Here is a 12,109-nt window from a genome sequence, read left to right as displayed (position 1 = left end):
TATTTAAAAAAGAACATCTCTTCAGATATGGCGGCTAATGAGTGGAAATCCAGTCTTTGAGTAATGTTTACTAGATGTGCTTAAAAAAAAAAAAAAACTTCCACTTAATCTGATGTAACATTTCAAATTACATATGGTTACTACATTGCTATATTACAAATAAGACTCAGATACTATAAATGGTGCAGCCAGAGTTTTCTTGGCTCCAAAGCCAGTATTTCCTTCCATTATATGTTGGCATTAACAGAAATGGCCCAGTTGGGAAGCAAGCACACATGCACATATATGCATGATCATCAAATAGTCTTTTTTTAAAAAAGATTTTATTTATTTATTCATGAGAGACACAGAGTGAGAGGCAGAGACATAGGCAGAGGGAGAAGCAGACTCCCTGCAAGAAGCCTGATGCGGGACTTGATCTGGGTACCAGGATCACACCCAGAACTGAAGGCAGATGCTCAACCACTAAGCTACCCAGGTGTCTCCATCAAATGGTCTTTAAAAGATGTTTGCAAGGGTGCCTGGTTAAGGATTGACTCTTGTTTTCAACTCAGGTCATGATCTCAGGGTGGTGAGATGGAGCTGCCTCAGGCTCCATGCTGAGTGCTTGTGGAGCCTGCTTGGGATTCTCTCTCCCTCTGCCCTTCCCATGCATTCTCCTCTCTCTCTCTAAAAATAAAAAAAAAATAAAAGATGTTTGCATACAACAAAAATTACAGGTCTTTGAGCACAGTAGTGTTAGTTGCCTCACCGGGACCTAATTACAGAACCAGCCTCAACCAAATATTCACAAGACTTTGGAGGTTATTCAACCCAGCATAGTCCTGCAGAAAAAAAAAAAAAAAAACAAACAAACTTTGTAAGCTATAATTTTAAGTGTCATTTGCCCCTTTTTGTAAAGTACTACCTGCATCTCATACTACTACTAGTTATCTTAAGCCACATTTTGCTATAAAGCATGAGATAGGGAAAACTCAATATCCATTTTAATAATTACGAATATTTTCTTCAATGAAATAGGGTGATCTGAATTCTTTTTCATAAATGTCTACTTATGTCTATGTCAGTAAGTACCAGCAGCATCCTAGTATACATGAGGGCCTCAATAAGTGTCTCCTGGGTGGAAGAACAAAAAAGAAAATGAACACATGCATATAAAACATTATAAATGGTCTTCCCACCTTCATTCTAGCTCACTAAGATTCCTAGGTGATTCTAAGTGGTACCACTCTTCTAAATTGGGAAATCCTGAAGCAAGTATTTCCACAGCCCTTTAAACTTTTAAAATTCTATCATTTTTTAAAAGTAGTATATCTGAAATATACACTTAAATAATTTAGTAACAAAAATTGATTCCTTTAAGTCATACAAGTAATAAAACTGAAAACTAATAGAATTCGGTGGAAGAGAACTGTAAGCAGGATGGGAACGGAGAAACAGAAGATTATCAGTTCTTTAGTAGGAACCAGGATTTTCGGTTTTGAGGAGATAAAGATATAAAGGAGGTTAAATAAAAACTCTATATAGTCGTGGATTTGAATTAGTATGAATTAGTATAAATTCATAATGTATTTTATCTTTGAAAAGCTATTTTTGTATTTATATAACATAATTTGTATGCTTGAAAATTCTATCATTTATACATAATACCTACTCATAACAAAATCATAAATCATATTTAGAAGATGTACAAATTTATTTACATAATATAGTAATATTAAGTGTTCATGCTATATTTATAGAATTTATATATTTGCCCATGATCTATGTATTTAAATATACAAAGTCTTTCAGCTTTAACTACCAAAAAGGCCAAAAAACAATTAACCCATTATCCATGACTTACCTAGCACAAGATTCTGCTCTGGAAATACTATTTGCCACTAAAAGAAACCAAAGTTCTTGGTGAAATGGCAGCAGAATGTGTACAAGATTAGTCTTTTCATGCTAGATCCTATCATATCAGATACACAGGAAATTATCAAAGACTACCAGGAACACTCAGGACTCAGACAACTTGAAGAGATTCAACTGGCCACAGATAGGACAGTGTGGTCAACAATAGCAATAGTATAGAAAACAGTACTTCAAACTTGTTTAAATCTACACTAAATGGTAATTGTTCACCTTTAGAGGAGGACAAAATAAATTTTCATTTTGAAAACTGGTTAAAAAAATGGACAAAAATCAAAGGTTTGTCTTTCCTATATAAATTGTGCCACTAGATGGCCAGTTTCTCTGTATAGAAGCATTCCAGCCAACACATCAAGAAATGATTGAATAATAATAAAAAAATCACCATTTTGCAATCCCCAATAAATTAATGGAGCTAAGTATTTAGCAATAATGGTAATGGCTGCTATCATTACATAAAGAGAAAATATACATGTTCTTCTGATGAAAGAACACACTACCACCTATGAAGTTAAGTTTTCCAAAAATATTGCAACTGAACCTGGTCACGCCTATAGATCTGACAGCAGCAAAATCCAGAGTGTAGAAAAGTTTACAGATCAATAACCCAATGTCCTGAGCAAACTGCATGGGTATGGGAGAGACAGGATAGGATTACATATAGATTAAAAGCAGCAAATATTAACCAACAGAATTTGTAATGCTTACAAAACTATAAGCAAAAGCAAAAAAGTGATTCCTGTAAAACTCAAGATGGGAGGAAGGAGTTGTAGCTGGAACAGTTACATGGCTAGCAACAGTTTCATAATCTAGCAGAGATAACAAGTGGTGTTTTCTCTGTAACTAATTGGCGATTAATCTGTTTTATGTAAAATTTTTGTATGTGTACTATGTTTTACAATTAAGTTTTTCTTAATTTAAATAATTTATTTATTTAATTTATATTTTTAAAAATATTTTATTTATTTATTCATAGAGATGCAGAGAGAGAGAGAGAGGCAGAGAGAGAAGCCGGCTCCACGCAGAGCCCGATGTGGGACTCGATCCAGGGTCTCCAGATCACGCCCTGGGCTGCAGGCAGCGCTAAACCGCTGCGCCACTGGGGCTGCCTATCTATCTATCTATCTATCTATCTATCTATCTATCTATCTATCTATCTATCTATGACACAGAGAGAGGCAGAGGAAGGAGAGGTAAGCTCCATACAAGGAGCCCAATGTGGGACTTGATCCCGGGATTCCAGGATCACACTCTGAACCAAAGGCAGATGCTCATCCATGGAGCCACTCAGGCGTCCTTACAATTAAAAGTTTTTAAAAGATGTTTGAAAATATGTTCAAATAGTTGAATGGTTACTCTCATACATTGCTGGTGGGAGCATAAATTGTTACAGTCTTTATGGAGGACTTTTAGGCAAAATCTGTAAAAATTGCAAATGTACATATCATTGACTAATTCCTGTTTCAAGAATTTACCTTATGGTTACTATTCTACACACGTGCAATGTAAAAGGCTATTTACTGCAGGACTCTTGTCATAGCAAACTACTGGATACAACCTAAGTGGCTACTGATAAGAGATGTTAGGAAATTATAGTGCACTATACAAGGAATTATCATGTACCTATATAAAAAATGAAAGCCCAAGGTGCTTTCAACACAATCTCTATCAAGATACCAATGCAGAAATAGAAAAATATACCCTAAATTTCATACAGAGGGATCCTAAATAGCTGAAACTACCTTGAAAAAGAACAAAGCTGGAGGACTCACACTTCCTAATTTCAAAACTTACTATAAAATACAGTATTCAAAATAGTGTAGTACTGGCACAAAGGTAGACATATAGATGAATAATGAGCATAGAAACAAACCCTTGCATATATGGTCAAATGATTTTTGACAAGAGTACACAACCATTCAATTGGAAAAGGACAGTTTTTACAACACATGTCGCTCGGAAAACTGGATGTTGACATGCAAAAGAATGACCATACCTAACATCACATACAATTAACTCAGAGTGGATCAAATACCTACATGTAAGGGTTAAAACTTAAAAGTTTGTGGGATAAAATTTTCTTAAAGATAAATAACTACACAACAGAGTCACTATAAACCAGTGGTTTTCAATCAGGGGCAATTTGGTTCCCCCTCCCCCCGCCAGGGGACACTGGGCACTGTCTGGAGAAATTTTTGATTGTCGTGACTGGAGAGGTGCTACTGGCATCTAGTGGATAGAGGTCAGGGATGCTGCTAAACATCCTACGAGGCACAGAACAGTCTCTACAACAAAGTATAATCTGACTCAAAATGTCAATACTGTAGAGACTGAGAAACCCTACTAAACAGAGTAATAAAGCAATCCACTGATAGAAAAGGTATATAGGGCAGCCTGGGTGGCTCAGCAGTTTAGCGGCGCTTTCAGCCAGGGCATGATCCTGGAGACCCAGGATCAAGCCCCACATCGGGCTCCCTGCATGGAGCTTGCCTCTCTCTCTGCCTGTGTCTCTGCCTTTCCTCTCTCTCTCTCTCATGAATAAATAAAATCTTAAAAAAAAATGTATATAAACTGCACATAATCAATACAGAATTCAAATCCAAAATGGCTATGTATATATTCTTCTATACATCAAAAGCAGAAAAAAAACTAGGAAAATGAGCAAATAAAAACATGGAGAGTAAGCATGGAGATCCTCACCCCACCGGGAAATATCAAGTGAATATACCAGATAGCATTCTAAAACCAACAAAAGCAGCAAAAAATGAAAAAATCTGAAATACCCAATGTTGGTGATGATATAGAACAGAAATTTGCATTATGCTCTGCAGGTGAAAGGGCAAGTTACTATAGTCATTTATGAATACATACATGAATATGTATGAATATTAATACATATGTATTTATATGTATATGTACATGTATGAATATGTATATGAATATGTATTCATATATGCATACTTATTCATGCATTATGATGAACAGTGATTAATGATAGCAGCTACCTCTAAGGATGAAGGGAGATGGATGGGAGGAATTTAATTATACATGAATTTACTGTTCTGCTCTCTGAAAGCTATATGCTTTTAAATAATTCCCATTGAACACCTATTATGTATCAGGTTGTGTATAAGAGATAAATTCCTTTTTTTAAAAAAAAAGATTTTATTTACTTATTCATGAGAGACACACACACAGAGAGAGAGAGAGAGAGAGAGAGAGAGAGGAAGAGACACAGGCAGAGGGAGAAGCAGGCTCTATGCAGGAAGTCCGATGCTGGACTTGATCCCGGGACTCCAGGATCACACCCTGGGCTGAAGACAGGCGTCAAACCGCTGAGCCACCCAGGGATCCCCAGGTAAATTCTTTATACACTTCATAACTTTTATTCCTCATGAATCTGTTACAGATATTCCTTGTATAGATAGTGTTTCTGAGAGATTAAATAATTTACTCAAGGTATATAGCCAGCAAGTGGCAGAGCCTGCATTCAGGCCAAGGGTTTTCTACTGCAAAGCCCAATCCTATGTCCCCAGCAATGGTATAATATTATGACCGATGCCCTAAGGTTTGACAAAATTGAAGCATTCTTAGAAATAGTTCTAGTTTTCATAGAAATAGTCTCAAGCAAGATAATCTAGAATGGGAAGAAGGTAAAATAGGATGGCAAAATGTAGACTAAGCAAAGCAAATGGAAGTTACAGATCTCTCCCAAAGAAAAACGGACATAAAATTATATAATTTCAGTAGTTCACAGATTCCCTGAGAACACCCACCAAAAAGCCTTTGGTTAAGAATGTCTGCTTTAAGAAAAAAAGAAAAAGGGGGGAAAACTGAATTATATTTGAAAGAACACCTGAATTTCTTTGACCAGAGGTGGACTTTATCAACGAGGACATGTGTTCCAAATATCACTCATGGTCAGAGATCTTTTGATTTGCCTCAATAAATCTACCATTATTATTACTACAATGAGCTCTTTGCTCCAGAATGATACAAGAAATGAGATTGGTGATTATACAAGGCGTGTAGAATTAGTTAAGTTCAATTGTACATCTTGTGTGTAAAGGTTACCTTTGTTGAGGGCTGAAAGTTAGAACAAATGAGACATCAGGCTTAAAAGATGTTGGATTTTTTTTCTATATCCATAAAAAGTTACTAATAAGTTATGTCTTATTTGAAAAATGCACAAAATCTAACATCTTTAGTTTTAAAATAAGAATGTGCCACACAATCCATTAGTTTATTTTTTATTTGTAATCGTCTTTTTCTTTGTATGTCCTTCTTTCTCATCTTGGGGTAATGTCTTTGCTGCTCTCTTGTCCTCTTCAATATTCTCTCATTCTGCCACTTTTATCTCCTAAGTAGATATAAAGCACAATATCTAGATTTCATGTTTTCTATCAACCTTGCTAATTTTGAACTAGTATGTTTCTTTCCCTCAATAAATATGTCTACACTGGTTATTTTCTAAATTTATCCTTGTGGTTTGTATTGAATGTTTTACATGTTATTATTATTATTTTAAGACAGCACGAGAGTGCAAGAAGGGAGATGAGGGGCAAAGGGAGAGAGAAAATCCCAAGCGGACTGCATCCGCCAACCTTGAGATCATGACCTGAGCTAAATCAAGAGTCTGATGCTTAACTGACTGAGCCAACCAGGGGCACCAGAATGTTTTAATATGAATCTTTGGATGGCAAAGGGAAACAATATCCATACTGTATACTGGTTCAGAGTTATGCTCCATCTAGCACACTCTATTTTACAAACATTTGAGTGCTAACTCAAATGTGCTATGCAGACAATGGAATTAACAAACACTTTAAGGGAAGACTTCAGGGAAATGTATCCAACATCCTAATTTTTCTAAATGAATGATAAAGCATGCCAACCACAAATTCATCCACGAAGTTTTCAAAGCTGTATTTTCAGCCTGCATAACATTTCGGGAGAGATGATGACATAGAATGACTACTTATAGAAGTTTGGCAATTAATATTACCTCCAGACCTTAAAAAATAGGGCAGCCCAGGTGGCTCAGCGGTTGAGTGCCTGCCTTTGGTTCAGGGCGTGACCCTGGAAACCCGGGATCGAGTCCAAGGTCTCCCTGCATGGAGCCTGTTTCTCCCTCTGCCTGTGTCTCTGCCTCTCTCTCTGTGTGTCTCTCATGAATAAATAAATAAAATCTTAAAAAAAAAAAAAGAATATCTTCTCTCTCTATATATATATATATATATTACACACCTAAACAGGGGCATACCATTCAAACTCATACTTTCTTTATTCTAAGTAACTTCTATATTTACCATAACCTTCTTCTTCTCATAATTGAGAATTATTTGTCATAAAGATTGTAAGCCCCAACTTCCTATTTTTTTTCTTAAAAAAAAAAAAAAAAGTCAGTGTAGTAGAAAGACCAGATTCTGAAGTTTTAAAAATCCAGATTTGAAGCCTGGTTCTGTTAAACAAGTTGGCTGAGTTAACCTTTGTACAGGTCACTTAATTTGGCTCTGGGAACCTCATCTTCTTTCCGTTCTAAAGCTTGCTAAAATGCTCATCTCATCGCCTTGCTCTAAGGATGAAATGAGATAAGGCATCTCTGTTACCTAGCGCAGTACTTGGCGTAAGACAGGTGCCCAATCAATGGAAGCTGCTCCCAGCTTCTAACCTCCTGAAAGGGCACATTTCCTTGAATGGTAGCCATGATAATAACTACCAAAGTGCTTCACACATCACAGAAATGATACCCAGATACTGCCTTAGAGGATATCTCTAGCATTTTGGTAAATGTTTCACTTCTATTACTTTGGAGGCAGCCCCTAACTCCACTAAGTGTGTTCTAGCACCAGATACACCACGCAGATCTGTATCGAACATTTTAAACGTTGGTTTATTCTTCTAACCATCTTCTAGCAGCTTCCCATAGTTCTCAGAATACAATTCTTATTCTTTACTGTGGCCTGGTGACCTCTTTAGTCCCCGTTTATCCTTGTCCCTCACTGAAGATGTTCTAGCTACACCTGCCCTCCTCGCATCCCTCCAATGCTCCAAGCTTATTCTGTCTTGGGAGGCTATCTTCCTCGAACTGGAGTGCCCGGCCCCCCTCAGGCCCGGCCATCCTAACGGCGGGCTCCATCATGCACGGCCTCCACAGTCCTTCCCTCGATGACTCTGCCCCCTCCACGCCCCTTTTTCGCTTATTCATGGAATAGCGCTTATCCCTAAGCCAAACCCTAACTGCTTTGTTCCCAGGGGAGGTCAAGGACCTTGAGGGTTTTGTGATTTTGTTTCCAGATGTACCCCTGGTGCCTAGAACTGTGCCTGGCAGAGTGAGCGAGTAAGCAGCCCACCCCCGAGCCAGCCACCACTCATCCCGAGGTCCCCCCGGCCCCCCCAGCCACCACTCATCCCGAGGTCCTCCCCGCCCCCCCCCGCCACCACTCATCCCGAGGTCCCCCCCCCCGCCCCCCCGGCCACCACTCATCCCGAGGCCCCCCGCCCCCCCCCGGCCACCACTCATCCCGAGGTCCTCCCCGCCCTCCCAGCCACCACTCATCCCGAGGTCCCCCCCGCCCCCCCAGCCACCACTCATCCCGAGGTCCTCCCCGCCCTCCCAGCCACCACTCATCCCGAGGTCCCCCCGGCCCCCCCAGCCACCACTCATCCCGAGGTCCCCCCCCGCCCCCCCAGCCACCACTCATCCCGAGGTCCTCCCCGCCCTCCCAGCCACCACTCATCCCGAGGTCCCCCCCGCCCCCCCAGCCACCACTCATCCCGAGGTCCTCCCCGCCCCCCCCGGCCACCACTCATCCCGAGGTCCCCCCCCGCCCCCCCGGCCACCACTCATCCCGAGGTCCTCCCCGCCCCCCCGGCCACCACTCATCCCGAGGTCCCCCCCCGCCCCCCCCCCCCGCCACCACTCATCCCGAGGTCCCCCCCGCCCCCCCGGCCACCACTCATCCCGAGGTCCCCCCCGCCCCCCCGGCCACCACTCATCCCGAGGTCCCCCCCGCCCCCCCGGCCACCACTCATCCCGAGGTCCCCCCCGCCCCCCCGGCCACCACTCATCCCGAGGTCCCCCCCGCCCCCCCGGCCACCACTCATCCCGAGGTCCCCCCCCGCCCCCCCGGCCACCACTCATCCCGAGGTCCCCCCCGCCCCCCCGGCCACCACTCATCCCGAGGTCCCCCCCCGCCCCCACTCATCCCGAGGCCCGCCCCGTGGACCCGGCAGGCTGCAGCCTGGGAGTGCGTGGAGGGAGGGTGCCTGGGTGCTCCTGCGGCTGCCGAGCCTCCTCCCACCCAGGCCCCTCTCCAGGGCCGTGTCCCCCCATCCCCGGGGGGGCTCGTTGCCAGGGGTGGGCGCTCCTCCCGTGAGGTCGCTCTCGGGCGCCGGGCGCTCGCGGGGGCCTCGGCTGGCCCGAGCCGGGGAGCAGCGGCCCCGGGGCTGCGCGCACAGGTGAGCCTCCGTCCCACGGAGCCCGACGCGGCCTCCCCCACCCGCCCCAAGTCTCTCACACGGACCCTGGAGCGAGAGCTCAAGGAGAGGAGGAGCGCGAGGAACTCGAGCGCGGCTCGCTCGCTGGAAACGGCTTCCAGGCAACCGACTGGAAAACTCACCGGAGAGCGTAGGCGCCACCCTCGCCCCGAGGGACCTCGACGGGGGGCGGGGCTCCCTCGAGAAGGGGCGGAGCGACCGCGCGCCCGGCGCGCGCAGCCGCAGTAGAAGTTGCCCCCTCCCCTCCCCTCCCGCCGGCTCCGCCAGCCGCGCAGCCTCAGTGCAAGCCCCGCCAGCCCAGGGTGGGGCGCGGGGCGGGGGAGGAGCCAGCCCCTCGCGCGCGCTGACGCGACGAGTCGCGGCGGAAGGGCGTGGACGCGCAGGCGCCGCGGCGGCTCGTGGGGGGGCAAGGAGGCGGGGCCGCGCAGGCGCCGTGAGGGGCGGTAGCGGCGGCGGCGGCGGCGGTGGTAGCGGCGGCAGCTGTGAGGGGGTTCCGGGAAGATGGTGCTGATTAAGGAATTGTGAGTGGGTCGGTGGGCGCGAGCGGGGCTACGCGGCGGCGGTGGTGGGAAACCCACTGATTGAGGAGTGGCGGGCGGGCTGTTCCTAGGAAGGAGCGAGCCGCTGGCTGGCCGCTCCCTGCGCGCGCCCCCTCCCCCCGGCCCGCGCCCCCGGCCCGGAAGGCCTTCCAGCTGCGCGCCCCCAGCCCCTGCCCCCTGGCGTTGCCGTGGCAACACCGCCGCCTGCTCCCTCGGGGCGGAGGCGCCTGCGTCCGGCCGGAGCGCGTGGCTGGGGAAGGCGAGGCCGGGAGTTTCCGCTGGGACCCGCCTTCTCCCCACTCCCCACCCCCACCGCCCCACCGCCCGCCCCAGGCCGGGCCCACCCGCAGACCCCCGCGGGGAGCGAGCCGGGGGCCGAGTCGGAGCCCGGGGGTGGGGAGGCGCGGCGGCTCTGACAGTGATTTGTCGTGTGGTGTGGGGTGGAGCCTACCTGTAACCCGCGGAAGATGGACTTGCCCGCCGCACACCGCCTCGGTGTCGGGGCCGGAGGTGGGACGCAACGCCCTGAAGTTCGGAAAAACCGCGCTCTCCAGGGCAGCTCGGTTGACTCTGAGACTCTTGCTTCGGATCTCCGTGTTCACATCTTTGAGATGGGGCCAACACTGGGTTCCCCCCACTCTTCGCGAGGTTGAGAGCAGGAGTTGTTAATACGTGGCCTGTCAAATCCTGGAAGGGTCTTCCAGGTGCATTAGACCGACGGAGTGATTTTATATTGAAGAGTTACGGCATTTCCCACCAGCAGGGACTGGGACCGTCACAGGAAATCTGTTGAGCCATGATTGTTGAGCTGTCACAGCTGGTTCCCATCGTCAGCATCCTGTGGGCAACTAGGGATTTCTAGTGTGGCCTGTTCTTTGGTTTTTCAGGTGCTTTTCTCAACTTTAAATTCTTAAACGTAAATTCTGGCTTGATTTAGTTATTTCAAGACGCCTTATCTTTAGTGTTCTCAAACTTAACTTGAAAAAGTTACTCCTGTCACTTCTCTGCTTGAAACCCTACGGAGAGACTTGCGCTGTGAATGAAAACCAAAGGCCTTACAGTAGCCCACGAGGTCTTAACACCATTTTCTGTTCAGCACTGATCGCGTTTACTACCCTGCACATGCACGTGTCCATTTCAATCTCAAGCTTCCTTATGGTTCTTTCATTACTTGGGGGGGGGGGGCGGGGAGCTCAGTGCAGGGCCTTTCTGCTCGCTGTTCCTCTGAAGTGCTCTTCCTTTATCTCGTTAACCTACCTCCGTCAGGTCTGTAAGTATCACCTTCTTAGGGAGTCCCTCTCTAGAGACCTAATTGCAACCCCCGCCATTTGGTATTTGCCTTTCCTGCATTATCCTTGTCAGTAGCAATTATCACCGTCTAACATGCAATACAGTCACTTTTTTTTTGTTTCATGTATTCTCTTACTACGTCCAAGCTCCATGCATTTGTCTATTTTGCTCACTTCCATATCCCCAATTCTTAGAATAGTCCTTGGCACGTAGTAAGGGCTCAATAAGTACTTGTTAAGTTAATGAAAAATCACAACTTTAGCTGTGATTAGTGACAGGGATCCTGAGAAAAGACACATTTTTGGTTAAAATTTATGGTATTGAACTCTGGATTTATATAAAGGTTTTCTTCCAAGTGGTTTATACAATATGTCCTATCATGAAAGTTCTATTTATTACTCTGACATCTTTGTAATGTAGGTAGGTGGCAGATAGTAAGACAAATGGAGGAAACAAGAGAGAAGGAAATTGACTTGGCTTAAGTCACATAGCAAGTTGCAGAGCTCATCTAACATCACAGATCTCGTCATTTTTATTAGAGTTATTTCCTCCCTCCTAAAAACTGAATTAAGTGCTCAGTAGATCCTTTTGACAGTTATGTTATGTGAGGAATATCCAGCTAAGTCATGGAAAGCAGTTCCCATTGGGAATTTGCACAAGATACTTTTTGGGAAACCATTACTTTCATTATAAAAATTTAATTGCACCAAGGTTACACATGCTGAAATGTGCCCAAGTGTAATTTTTTTTTTCCCTAAGGAGTTATAAATTACATTTCTTGATGTTCACTCTTCATGTCTCCCTAGACTTTTTTTTTTTTTTCTCCTCTTAGAGATTGAAAAAAGAGGCTGTTTTTGTTTCTTGTA

The 12,109-nt window shown here is 45.1% G+C and overlaps 1 protein-coding gene and 1 long non-coding RNA gene across 3 annotated transcripts in view; one reads left to right on the top strand and one right to left on the bottom strand.

Annotated features, from left to right (window-relative positions):
• The window catches only part of LOC112676765 (uncharacterized), a 45,888-nt gene extending 36,209 nt beyond the window's left edge, over nt 1-9,679 (bottom strand). Inside the window, exon 1 of the long non-coding RNA XR_007406137.1 lies at nt 9,537-9,679. This is a non-coding gene — a long non-coding RNA (uncharacterized LOC112676765). The remainder of the gene's footprint in view (nt 1-9,536) is intronic.
• A 124-nt stretch (nt 9,680-9,803) lies between these two features.
• Nucleotides 9,804-12,109, top strand: part of PITPNB (phosphatidylinositol transfer protein beta) — a 64,753-nt gene continuing 62,447 nt past the window's right edge. For both annotated transcript variants that reach the window (XM_025474405.2, XM_049101762.1), the window contains exon 1: nt 9,804-9,935. In XM_025474405.2, the coding sequence (XP_025330190.1) occupies nt 9,916-9,935 (20 nt within the window). In that variant the 5' untranslated portion in view covers nt 9,804-9,915. The remainder of the gene's footprint in view (nt 9,936-12,109) is intronic.

This window comes from Canis lupus, chromosome 26, assembly GCF_003254725.2.
Source record: "Canis lupus dingo isolate Sandy chromosome 26, ASM325472v2, whole genome shotgun sequence".
Lineage (NCBI taxonomy): Eukaryota > Metazoa > Chordata > Mammalia > Carnivora > Canidae > Canis > Canis lupus.
Note: the sequence above shows the minus strand (reverse complement) of the source record. Positions and strands in the feature narration are given on the sequence as shown.